This window comes from Nerophis ophidion, linkage group LG22, assembly GCF_033978795.1.
Source record: "Nerophis ophidion isolate RoL-2023_Sa linkage group LG22, RoL_Noph_v1.0, whole genome shotgun sequence".
Classification (NCBI taxonomy): domain Eukaryota; kingdom Metazoa; phylum Chordata; class Actinopteri; order Syngnathiformes; family Syngnathidae; genus Nerophis; species Nerophis ophidion.
This window is the reverse complement of record NC_084632.1, coordinates 10216715-10230863: the sequence shown is the minus strand read 5'-3', so window position 1 is coordinate 10230863 and position 14149 is coordinate 10216715. Positions and strand designations below refer to the sequence as shown.

The following is a 14149-nucleotide window of genomic DNA, read 5'->3' as shown; positions in this document are numbered from 1 at the left end:
AGCTGTTTTTATACCCAATCATGGCACCCACCTGTTCCCAATTAGCCTGCACACCTGTGGGATGTTCCATATAAGTGTTTTTTGGTTGGGGGCGTGGTCAGGGGCGTGGTTGGGGCAGGGGGCGTGGTTAAGAGGGAGGAGTATATTTACATCTACAATTCACCAACTCGAGTATTTCATATATATATATATATATATATATATATATATATATATATATATATATATAAATGTATGAAATACTTGACTTTCAGTGAATTCTAGCTATATATATTTATTTTATTGTACATATAAATAAAATGAATAGTTGAATTTCAGACGGCACCTATCAAATACACAGTAATAAAAACACAGTTGTTCTACTAACTGTACTGTGCTTGCTGGTTACTAAAAAAACAACAACAACATTTACCTTTCACTATTTGAGTAACCTTTGTTCTGCCATTTGCATACTGGCGAGAGTCAGTTGCCGTCAGGTGCGCAACACCACGTAAATCGTTGGCCAGTCAAAAAGCAACCCCATAACGCTATAGCCAACATTCACCAGGAGATGGCAACAGACAACATAGAATCACTCTGTGACTTCACTCTGTAACTTCCTCGTTCTTCTGCTTCGTCTCCTTGTCTGTGCAGTTTTTTATTAAAATCCGTAGATGTAACGTGATTGGGCAGGCAAGCTGTTTATATAGTGGGAAAGCGGACGTGAAAACAGGCTGTCCCCACTCAGGTCCGCATGGAGCTGGAGGGGGCGTGGCCTCCAGCTGCACTGAATTTCGGGAGAAAAATTTCTTCCGGGAGGTTTTCGGGAGAGGCGCTGAATTTCGGGAGTCTCCCGGAAAATCCGGGAGGGTTGGCAAGTATGAGTAGAATGTTGCGGACATAAATCGAGAAGTTAGACAACTTTTGACACAAAAAAAAGGCTCATTTGTAGCACTCTTTTTTTATGTAAACATCTCATCAGTCGGCATCCCAGTGAGAGCAGACATTGTACGGTAAGTGATTGTTTTATTTTGTTTATAGTTTGTATCTCTTGTTGAGCGCTTAGCAATACTGCTACATGATGCTTAGTGTTTGACTAAAGCTGGGTCTGTTTAGCACTCAGCGTCTAAAACATGTAGCTCATCCTCCTTATATCCAAAATTAAGGTTCTGGATCATACTTTGTTGTCTCTTGTGAAGTCTAAAATGATTAGTAGTGTTGTTGTTGAAGGGAAAAAGAACATTGTGATGTGTCTCTGTATTTAATACGCTGGCGTCTGCTTATGATGAGCAAAATACGTAAGTATTACGTGTTATTATGAATGTGCCTGTTACTACATTACATATAAACTTACGCCCTGTATGTAAAACATTAATGAAGGTTTTGGATATTTTTGGAGGGCTTTACAGGTGGAATAGAGCGACTCTTATTGCTCCGTTGTTAGCTGACTTTTGCTAGCCCATATTTAGGAGTTAGAATGCATACGAAAGGAAAACCCCAGGTTTTATTGTCAGACATAAGGACTGTGAATGATAGACACAGTTCCCCTTTAAAAATTCCTTGACAAATTAGAAGGTAAGATTTGTGTCTTAACATGTAAACAGGGCCCCACTTTCAAATAAAAGTACCAATTCTGCAGAAAATTGGTTTGGCTATGCCAAAGTGCAGCGCAGTGATCTCACTCCACTTAATCAGAACCATCAGCTGGCCTGGAGAAGCCACCGCCGTCTAAATCTGACAACCACATCTCAGGCCCCAGGGTGCATTATGGGTAACGGAGCTGCCAAGTGTTAGAGGATGATGAATTTGCGCAGTATAAAAAAATGCTGTCTCCATCAGAGAGCGAGAGTTTAAAGCGCTTGAAATAAATGGCGGTGAAGCCGCAGCACATGCATTCATGTCACAGGAAGTGGAGAGCAGATTTTGGCAGACGACATCCTGGGCGTAAACTAGCGTGCTTAAAGGGGAACATTATCACAATTTCAGAAGGGTTAAAACCCCAAAAAATCAGTTCCCAGTGGCTTATTTTATTTTTTGAAGTTTTTTTAAAAATTTTACCCATCACGCGATATCCCGAAAAACAGCTTCAAAGTGCCTGATTTTCACCATCGCTATATCCACCCGTCCATTATCCTGTGACGTCACAGCGTGATGCCAATACAAACAAACATGGCGGGTAGCACAGAAAGATATAGCGACATTAGCTCGGATTCAGTCTCGGATTTCAGCGGCTTAAGCGATTCAACAGATTACGCATGTATTGCAACGGATGGTTGGAGTGTGGAGGCAGGTAGCGAAAACGAAATTGAAGAAGAAACTGAAGCTATTGTGCCGTATCACGACAGACAGCGGCAACGAGGACGAATTCAGCGATCGCCTTCTAACCAACGATTGCATCTTTTGATCACTGGTGCAACTTGAATCCGTCGATTGGTATGTGTTTGTTTGGCATTAAATGTGGGTGGAGGGAAAGGCTGGATGCAAATATAGCTACAAATGAGGCATACTGATGCGATATGTACATACAGCTAGCCTAAATAGCATGTGAGCATCGATTAGCTTGCAGTCATGCCGTGACCAAACATGTCTGATGAGCACATAAGTCAAAAACATCAACAAAACTCCCCTTTGTGATTTCGTTGACTTTATCGTTGGAAATGCATCTGCTTTGAGTGTCGCAGGATATCCACACATCTCTGTGCCATCTCTGTCGTGGCATCGCTATCGTCGGTAAAGTGTGCATAACAAACGAGGTACTTTCCCATCTTTTGACCACTGGTGCAACTTGAATCCGTCGATTGGTATGTGTTTGTTTGGCATTAAATGTGGGTGGAGGGAAAGGCTGGATGCAAATATAGCTACAAATGAAGCATAATGATGCAATATGTACATGCAGCTAGCCTAAATAGCATGTGAGCATCGATTAGCTTGCAGTCATGCCGTGACCAAACATGTCTGACTAGCACATAAGTCAATAACATCAACAAAACTCCCCTTTGTGAATTTGTTGACTTTATCGTTGGAAATGCATCTGCTTTGAGTGTCGCAGGATATCCACACATCTCTGTGCCATCTCTGTCGTGGCATCGCTATCGTCGGTAAAGTGTGCATAACAAACGAGGTACTTTCGCATCTTTTGACCACTGGTGCCACTTGAATCCGTCGATTGGTATATGTTTGTTTGGCATTAAATGTGGGTGGAGGGAAAGGCTGGATGCAAATATAGCTACAAATGAGGCATAATGATGCAAAATGTACATGCAGCTAGCCTAAATAGCACATTAGCATCGATTAGCTTGCAGTCATGCCGTGACCAAACATGTCTGATCAGCACATAAGTCAATAACATCAACAAAACTCCCCTTTGTGATTTCGTTGACTTTATCGTTGGAAATGCATCTGCTTTGAGTGTCGCAGGATATCCACACATCTCTGTGCCATCTCTATCGTGGCATCGCTATCGTCGGTAAAGTGTGCATAACAAACGAGGTACTTTCGCATCTTTTGACCACTGGTGCAACTTGAATCCGTCAATTGGTATGTGTTTGTTTGGCATTAAATGTGGGTGGAGGGAAAGGCTGGATGCAAATATAGCTACAAATGAGGCATAATGATGCAATATGTACATGCAGCTAGCCTAAATAGCATGTGAGCATCGATTAGCTTGCAGTCATGCCGTGACCAAACATGTCTGACTAGCACATAAGTCAATAACATCAACAAAACTCCCCTTTGTGATTTCTTTTACTTTATTGTTGGAAATGCATCTGCTTTGAGTGTCGCAGGATATCCACACATCTCTGTGCCATCTCTGTCGTGGCATCGCTATCGTCGGTAAAGTGTGCATAACAAACAAGGTACTTTCGCATCTTTTGACCACTGGTGCAACTTGAATCCGTCAATTGGTATGTGTTTGTTTGGCATTAAATGTGGGTGGAGGGAAAGGCTGGATGCAAATATAGCTACAAATGAGGCATAATGATGCAATATGTACATGCAGCTAGCCTAAATAGCATGTGAGCATCGATTAGCTTGCAGTCATGCCGTGACCAAACATGTCTGACTAGCACATAAGTCAATAACATCAACAAAACTCCCCTTTGTGATTTCGTTGACTTTATCGTTGGAAATGCATCTGCTTTGAGTGTCGCAGGATATCCACACATCTCTGTGCCATCTCTGTCGTGGCATCGCTATCGTCGGTAAAGTGTGCATAACAAAACGAGGTACTTTCGCATCTTTTGACCACTGGTGCAACTTGAATCCGTCGATTGGTATGTGTTTGTTTGGCATTAAATGTGGGTGGAGGGAAAGGCTGGATGCAAATATAGCTACAAATGAAGCATAATGAAGCAATATGTACATACAGGTAGCCTGGATAGCATGTGAGCATCGATTAGCTTGCAGTCATGCCGTGACCAAACATGTCTGACTAGCACATAAGTCAATAACATCAACAAAACTCCCCTTTGTGATTTCGTTGACTTTATCGTTGGAAATGCATCTGCTTTGAGTGTCGCAGGATATCCACACATCCCTGTCGTAGTATCGCTATCGTCGGTAAAGTGTGCAGAGGGACTTTCGCATCTTTTGACCACTGGTGCAACTTGAATCCGTCGATTGGTATGTGTTTGTTTGGCATTAAATGTGGGTGGAGGGAAAGGCTGGATGCAAATATAGCTACAAATGAGGCATAATGATGCAATATGTACATGCAGCTAGCCTAGATAGCATGTTAGCATCGATTAGCATGCCGTGACAATTGATATGTCTGATTTGCAAACTCCACGTAAGTCAAATTGAATCCGTCTCTGTTCGTGTTGTTACACCCTCCGACAACACACCGACAAGGCATAATGTCTCCAAGGTACGGAAAATAACAGAGCTGATTTGACTTGGTGTGTGTAATGTGTTTGAGAAAATGCCGGATTGCTTCCTGTTGTGACGTCACGGGTGAAAGGTCATCGCTCCGACAGCGAACAATTGAAAGGCGTTTCAATCGCCAAATTCACCCTTTTAGAGTTTGGAAATCGGTTAAAAAAACATATGGTCTTTTTTCTGCACCATCAAGGTATATATTGACGCTTACATAGGTCTGGTGATAATGTTCCCCTTTAATGGTAGACGGGGAAAATGGCGCTTTAAGGTTAAAAATAACAAGTCATCTATGGCTACTCAACTGCACCAAAGAGTCAACAACAATCATGAAAATGTTACTTCAGATGTGAAACAAGATTGATCTCCCCCGTTCTCCGATGAAGGCGCTTTTGTGCCCAGGAATAAACTGCGGCTCGCCATAATTATTCCCTGGTGGCGGCACGGCACGCTCACTTCCACCTTCCACGCCGTCACGCCACAATACATTCATGTGCGCAGTAAAGAGGGGCCAAAAGAAAAGTAACTCTGTGATAACTCATCTCGCAAGCTAGCCGGCCAGGACGATGGAGCCAACTTGCCCTGACCAGTGACGCCAAGAAGAAGTGTTGGCCACTTCGGCGTGAAGCCATGAATAGAAGAGTACAAGTGCCGGAAAAATATCCATTTACTTCTGATTCTTACATCTCATCATCCTCAATCCATTCATCAATTTTAGGAATCATTTTTTAAAGGCCTACTGAAACCCACTACTACCGACCACGCAGTCTGATAGTTTATATATCAATGATGAAATATTAACATTGCAACACATGCCAATACGGCCTTTTTAGTTTACTTAATTGCAATTTTAAATTTCGCGCCGAAGTATCCTGCTGAAACGTCGTGGTATAAGCTATAAGTCGTCTGTTTTCATCGCATAATTCCACAATATTCTGGACATCTGTGTTGCTGAATCTTTTGCAATTTGTTCAATGAATAATGGAGACGTCAAAGAAGAAAGCTGTAGGTGGGGAGCGGTGTATTGCGGGCGTCTTCAGCAACACAAACACAGCCGGTGTTTTATTGTTTACATTCCCGAAAGATGACGGTGAAGCTTTACTATAAAACAGAGCGGTCAAGCGAACACGGTTGGATTGGACCACACACACAAAGTGCAGTGTATTATGCAGCGGTCATTTCGAAAGATCGTGTTTCGAAGAGGGTCCCTTGCGAAGGGCAGAGATGGGCATCGCCAAAACCCGTCGACTTGTGCTGAAGAAACCTTCAGGTTGTACAGGTACGACTATATAATCTCAATAAAATACTACTAACACAATAAGCAGATAAGGGATTTTACAGAATTATCCTCGTAAATGTGGCTTCACGGTGGCAGAGGGGTTAGTGCGTCTGCCTCACAATACGAAGGTCCTGCAGTCCTGGGTTCAAATCCAGGCTCGGGATCTTTCTGTGTGGAGTTTGCATGTTCTCCCCGTGAATGCGTGGGTTCCCTCCGGGTACTCCGGCTTCCTCCCACCTCCAAAGACATGCACCTGGGGATAGGTTGATTGGCAACACTAAATTGGCCCTAGAGTGTGAATGTTGTCTGTCTATCTGTGTTGGCCCTGCGATGAGGTGGCTACTTGTCCAGGGCGTACCCCGCCTTCCGCCCGATTGTAGCTGAGATAGGCGCCAGCGCCCCCCGCGACCCCAAAAGGGAATAAGCGGTAGAAAATGGATGGATGGATGGATCCTCGTAAATGTGTCTAATAACATCTGAATCGCTCTGCCGTCTATTTTTTTTTTTTCCTACTCCTTCACTCTCACTTTCCTCATCCACGAATCTTTCATCCTCGCTCAAATTAATGGGGAAATCGTCGCTTTCTCGGTCCGAATCGCTCTCGCTGCTGGTGGCTATGATTGTAAACAATGTGAGGATGTGAGGAGCTCTATAACCAGTGACGTCACGCGCACATCGTCTGCTACTTCCGGTACAGGCAAGGCTTTTTTATTAGCGACCAAAAGTTCTCAACTAAATCCTTTCAGCAAAAATATGGCAATATCACGAAATGATCAAGTATGACACATAGAATGGACCTGCTATCCCCGTTTAAATAAGAAAATCTCATTTCAGTAGGCCATTAAAACTCTGATTGGAACATTATGTCATTGATACATGTTGATACTTGTGATATCTGATACAGTTGATACATGTGATATCTGAATCAGCTCCATTAAAACCCCGATTGGAACATCATGTAATGCGTTCAGTCCTTGACTTTATGTCGCAATTACTACACAATAAATCTGCGCTACATGTTTAAAATGTGCTTCTAAATGAAGAAAAATGTTAGTGTTGGACTTTGAAAAAGGATCCGGCTTCGCTGTACGCATGCGCAATCACCTCCAGAAAGCCCTACTTTGTTTCGTCCTGCCCTAAAATGACCAACGCCTTGCATGTGGCACGTCCTCAAATCGCCGAATAACGGAACCCCGCTCATCCCCGAACAGTTGAAAAAAAAAAAGCATATTGACGGCGACGTAAAGGTGAGAAGAAGGTAATTTGTCTCACTTTCTCGCGGAGCTCTCGCTCGCTGTCCAGTTCTCGCTGCAGGAGCTGCGCGCGCACCTCGGCCTCGTCCGCCTGCTGCTGCAAACTCTGAATCTTCCTCTTGACGGCGTCCAGAGAGTTCAAACCTGCCATTCTAAATACGAGCCTGCTCCTTTTTCAACTCAAACTTAATGGTCGAGAAATACAAAAAAGGTGGGTGGGGGAAAAAAAAAAGTCTCCCTCCGAAGTCTCGTTGTAAAAAAAAAAAAAAAAATAGAAGCAGGAAGTACGAATGTTCAGGTGGTCCTTAAATGTTTCTTTGTGCCGAGGAAGGTTGAGAAAAGTAAGTTTAAAGTCCTGGGATTGGAACACTTTGTCGGTGTGGAAGCTAAAGGATAAAGCGAGCTGACTGGGGGACAGACATGATGGGGCGATGACGTCACAGAGGGCGGGGCCTATGGCTGTGTGTGTGTGTATGTGTGTGTGTGTTTTGATTGAAACTTGTATTAGTAGATTACACAGTACAGTACATATTCCGTACATCCATCCATTTTCTACCGCTTATTCCCTTTTTTGGTCGCGGGGGGCGCTGGTGCCTATCTTAGCTACAACCGGGCGGAAGGCGGAGTACACCCTGGACAAGTCGCCACCTCATCGCAGGGCCAACACAAACAACATTCACACTCACATTCACACACTAGGGCCAATTTTAGTGTTGCCAATCAACCTATCCCCAGGTGCATGTCTTTGGAGGTGGGAGGGGCCTATCCCCAGGTGCATGTCTTTGGAGGTGGGAGGGGCCTATCCCCAGGTGCATGTCTTTGGAGGTGGGAGGGGCCTATCCCCAGGTGGGAGGAAGCCGTAGTACCCGGAGTAGAACCCACGCAGTCACGGGGAGACATGCAAACTCCACAGAGAACCAGGACTACCCAGGACCTTCGTATTGTGAGGCAGATGCACTAACCCCTCTTCTACCGTGCTGCCCATCTAATTTATCATGTTAACATTATTTTATTCCAATATTTTTAATATTTTTTTTATTAGAATGATTTTATTTCAATATTTAATATTATTTGTATGATTATTTATAGTGTTTTATTATATTTATTTTATTCCAATATTTAATATTATTATGATTATTTATACTGTTTTATTGTAATTCATTAATTCCAATATTTAATAGTATTGTTATACTTGTTTATGGTGTTTTATTGTACTTATTTTATTTTAATATTATTATTATGATTATTTTTTTGTTTCTTATTATCATCCATTTATATCAATATTGATTCATGTTTATTTTTCTACCTTATTTGTCCGGTAAACTAGGTTAGGGTTAGGGTTATATTCCGTACAATTGACCACTAGATGGTAACACACCAATAAGTTTTTCAACTTGTTTAAGTCGGGGTCCACCTTCATCAATTCATGGTAGTCATAAGTACTCGCATGTGTGTGTGTGTGTGTGTGTGTGTGTGTGTGTGTGTGTGTGTGTGTGTGTGTGTGTGTGTGTGTGTGTGTGTGTGTGTGTGTGTGTGTGTGCGACATGACTCCTGAGTGGTCTTATAGATGTTAGGACATGACTCCTGAGTGGTCTTATAGATGTTAGGACATGACTTCTGAGTGGTCTTATAGATGTTAGGACATGACTTCTCAGTGGTCTTATAGATGTTAGGACATGACTTCTGAGTGAGCTTAGTGATTTTAGTACATGACTTCTGAGTGGTCTTATAGATGTTAGGACATGACTTCTGAGTGGTCTTATAGATGTTAGGACATGACTTCTGAGTGGTCTCATAGATGTTAGGACATGACTTCTGAGTGGTCTCATAGATGTTAGGACATGACTTCTGAGTGGTCTTATAGATGTTAGGACATGACTTCTGAGTGGTCTTATAGATGTTAGGACATGACTTCTGAGTGGTCTTATAGATGTTAGGACATGACTTCTGAGTGGTCTTATAGATGTTAGGACATGACTTCTGAGTGGTCTTATAGATGTTAGGACATGACTTCTGAGTGGTCTTATAGATGTTAGGACATGACTTCTGAGTGGTCTTATAGATGTTAGGACATGACCTCTGACTGGTCTTATAGATGTTAGGACATGACTTCTCAGTGGTCTTATAGATGTTAGGACATGACTTCTGAGTGGTCTTATAGATGTTAGGACATGACTTCTCAATGGTCTTATAGATGTTAGGACATGACTTCTGAGTGGTCTTATAGGTGTTAGGACATGACTTCTCAGTGGTCTTATAGATGTTAGGACATGACTTCTGAGTGGTCTTATAGATGTTAGGACATGACTTCTGAGTGGTCTTATAGATGTTAGGACATGACTTCTGAGTGGTCTTATAGATGTTAGGACATGACTTCTGACTGGTCTTATAGATGTTAGGACATGACTTCTCAGTGGTCTTATAGATGTTAGGACATGACTTCTGAGTGGTCTTATAGATGTTTGGACATGACTTCTGAGTGGTCTTATAGATGTTGGGACATTACTTCTGAGTGGTCTTATAGATGTTAGGACATGACTTCTGAGTGGTCTTATAGATGTTAGGACATGACTTCTGAGTGGTCTTATAGATGTTAGGACATGACTTCTGAGTGGTGTTATAGATGTTAGGACATGACTTCTGAGTGGTCTTATAGATGTTAGGACATGACCTCTGACTGGTCTTATAGATGTTAGGACATGACTTCTGAGTGGTGTTATAGATGATAGGACATGACTTCTGAGTGGTCTTATAGATGTTTGGACATGACTTCTGAGTGGTCTTATAGATGTTTGGACATGACTTCTGAGTGGTCTTATAGATGTTAGGACATGACTTCTGAGTGGTCTTATAGGTGTTAGGACATGCCTTCTGAGTGGTCTTATAGATGTTGGGACAGGACTTCTGAGTAATCGTACCGATATTACGACAGGACTTGTGAAGGGTCTTAGTGATGTTAGGACAGGACTTGTGAGGAGTCTTACAGATGTTAGGACAGGACTTGCGAGGGGTCTTATTGGTGTCTAGAGAGAAAGCCAGAGAATAGGATTATGATGATAAGGATGAAGGGGGTTGTTCAGGAATGCTAGGAATGCAGCGACGGCACACAGGGAAGCCAGGACTCTTGTCTCTAATGAAACTTGGGCTTCATGCATTCCTGCTGCAAATCAGACAGAGAGGAGGAGGATGAGGAGGAGGAGGAGAAGGAGGAGGAGGAGGAGGAGGAGGAGGAGTAAGAGGAGATGAGCTGGTTAAAAGTGGGTCAAGCTAAGACGTGCTGGCCTACTTGACAGGTAAGAGGACAATTTTAGCTCTATATATTTATTTTATTGTATGTATAAATAAAATAAATAGTTGAATTTCACACGGCACCTATCAAATACACAGTAATAAAAACACAGTTGTTCTACTAGCTGTACTGTGCTTGCTGGTTACTAAAAAAACAACAACAACACTTACCTTTCACTATTTGAGTAACCTTTGTTCTGCCATTTGCGCACTGGCGAGAATCGTTTGCCGTCAAGTGCGCCACGTATATCGTTGGCCAATCAAAAAGCAACCCCGTAACGCTATAGCCAACATTCACCAGGAGATGGCGACAGACAACATAGAATAACTCTATTACAGATGGCTGTAACGTCCTCGTTCTTCTGCTTCGTCTCCGTGTGTGTGCAATTTTTCAGTAAAATCTGTAGATGTTGTAACGTGATTGGGCAGGCAAGCTGTTTATATAGTGGGAAAGCGGACGTGAAAACAGGCTCTCCCCACTCAGGTCCGCATGGAGCTGGAGGGGGCGTGGCCTCCGGCTCCGCTGAATTTCGGGAGATTTTCGGGAGAAAATTTCTTTCGGGAGGTTTTTCAGGAGAGGCGCTGAATTTCAGGAGTCTCCCGGAATATCCGGGAGGGTTGGCAACTACGGTCCTGATACGGACTATTCTGTTAACTAGCAGTAATTATGTCCTGATGTGGACTATTCTATTAACTAGCAGTAATTATGTCCTGATACAGACTATTCTGTTAACTAGCAGTAATTATGTCCTGATACAGACTATTCTGTTAACTAGCAGTAATTATGTCCTGATGCAGACTATTCTGTTAACTAGCAGTAATTATGTCCTGATACAGACTATTCTGTTAACTAGCAGTAATTATGTCCTGATACAGACTATTCTGTTAACTAGCAGTAATTATGTCCTGATGCAGACTATTCTGTTAACTAGCAGTAATTATGTCCTGATGCGGACTACTCTGTTAACTAGCACTAATTATGTCCTGATGCGGACTATTCTGTTAACTAGCAGTAATTATGTCCTGATACAGACTATTCTGTTAACTAGCAGTAATTATGTCCTGATACAGACTATTCTGTTAACTAGCAGTAATTATGTCCTGATGCAGACTATTCTGTTAACTAGCAGTAATTATGTCCTGATACAGACTATTCTGTTAACTAGCAGTAATTATGTCCTGATGCGGACTACTCTGTTAACTAGCACTAATTATGTCCTGATGCGGACTATTCTGTTAACTAGCAGTAATTATGTCCTGATACAGACTATTCTGTTAACTAGCAGTAATTATGTCCTGATACAGACTATTCTGTTAACTAGCAGTAATTATGTCCTGATACAGACTATTCTGTTAACTAGCAGTAATTATGTCCTGATGCGGACTACTCTGTTAACTAGCACTAATTATGTCCTGATGCGGACTATTCTGTTAACTAGCAGTAATTATGTCCTGATACAGACTATTCTGTTAACTAGCAGTAATTATGTCCTGATGCGGACTATTCTGTTAACTAGCAGTAATTATGTCCTGATACAGACTATTCTGTTAACTAGCAGTAATTATGTCCTGATACAGACTATTCTGTTAACTAGCAGTAATTATGTCCTGATACAGACTATTCTGTTAACTAGCAGTAATTATGTCCTGATGCGGACTATTCTGTTAACTAGCACTAATTATGTCCTGATACAGACTATTCTGTTAACTAGCAGTAATTATATCCTGATACAGTCTATTCTGTTAACTAGGACTAATTATGTCCTGATGCAGACTATTCTGTTAACTAGTAGTAATTATATCCTGATACAGACAATTCTGTTAACTTGCAGTAATTATGTCCTGATACAGACTATTCTGTTAACTAGCAGTAATTATGTCCTGATGCGGACTATTCTGTTAACTAGCAGTAATTATGTCCTGACACAGACTATTCTGTTAACTAGCAGTAATTATGTCCTGATGCGGACTATTCTGTTAACTGGCAGTAATTATGTCCTGATACAGACTATTCTGTTAACTAGCAGTAATTATGTCCTGATGCGGACTATTCTGTTAACTAGCAGTATTATGTCCTGATGCGGACTACTCTGTTAACTAGCAGTAATTATGTCCTGATGCGGACTATTCTGTTAACTAGCAGTAATTATGTCCTGATACAGACTACTCTGTTAACTAGCAGTAATTATGTCCTGATACAGACTATTCTGTTAACTAGCAGTAATTATGTCCTGATACAGACTATTCTGTTAACTAGCAGTAATTATGTCCTGATGCAGACTATTCTGTTAACTAGCAGTAATTATGTCCTGACACAGACTATTCTGTTAACTAGCAGTAATTATGTCCTGATGCGGACTATTCTGTTAACTAGCAGTATTATGTCCTGATGCGGACTACTCTGTTAACTAGCAGTAATTATGTCCTGATGCGGACTATTCTGTTAACTAGCAGTAATTATGTCCTGATACAGACTACTCTGTTAACTAGCAGTAATTATGTCCTGATACAGACTATTCTGTTAACTAGCAGTAATTATGTCCTGATGCGGACTATTCTGTTAACTAGCAGTAATTATGTCCTGATACAGACTACTCTGTTAACTTGCAGTAATTATGTCCTGATACAGACTATTCTGTTAACTAGCAGTAATTATGTCCTGATGCGGACTATTCTGTTAACTAGCAGTAATTATGTCCTGACACAGACTATTCTGTTAACTAGCAGTAATTATGTCCTGATACAGACTATTCTGTTAACTAGCAGTAATTATGTCCTGATGCGGACTATTCTGTTAACTAGCCGTATTATGTCCTGATGCGGACTACTCTGTTAACTAGCAGTAATTATGTCCTGATGCGGACTATTCTGTTAACTAGCAGTAATTATGTCCTGATACAGACTACTCTGTTAACTAGCAGTAATTATGTCCTGATACAGACTATTCTGTTAACTAGCAGTAATTATGTCCTGATGCGGACTATTCTGTTAACTAGCAGTAATTATGTCCTGATACAGACTACTCTGTTAACTAGCAGTAATTATGTCCTGATACAGACTATTCTGTTAACTAGCAGTAATTATGTCCTGATGCGGACTATTCTGTTAACTAGCAGTAATTATGTCCTGATACAGACTACTCTGTTAACTAGCAGTAATTATGTCCTGATACAGACTATTCTGTTAACTAGCAGTAATTATGTCCTGATACAGACTACTCTGTTAACTAGCAGTAATTTTGTACTGATGCGGACTATTCTGTTAACTAGCAGTAATTATGTCCTGATACAGACTACTCTGTTAACTAGTAGTAATTATGTCCTGATACAGACTATTCTGTTAACTAGCAGTAATTATGTCCTGATGCGGACTATTCTGTTAACTAGCAGTAATTATGTCCTGATACAGACTATTCTGTTAACTAGCAGTAATTATGTCCTGATGCGGACTATTCTGTTAACTAGCAGTAATTATG

At 41.5% G+C, this 14149-nt stretch overlaps 1 protein-coding gene across 4 annotated transcripts in view; it reads right to left on the bottom strand.

The window, feature by feature from the left end:
- Positions 1-14149, bottom strand: part of tpm4a (tropomyosin 4a) — a 96452-nt gene that overhangs the window by 59969 nt on the left and 22334 nt on the right. For 2 of the 4 annotated variants that reach the window (XM_061883239.1, XM_061883238.1), the window contains exon 1: positions 7406-7823. The exons of the other annotated variants lie outside the window; for them this stretch is intronic. In XM_061883239.1, coding sequence (XP_061739223.1) covers positions 7406-7537 — 132 coding nt within the window. In that variant the 5' untranslated portion in view covers positions 7538-7823. Of the gene's footprint in view, positions 1-7405; positions 7824-14149 lie in introns of those variants that run through there. 4 annotated transcript variants of the gene reach the window in all.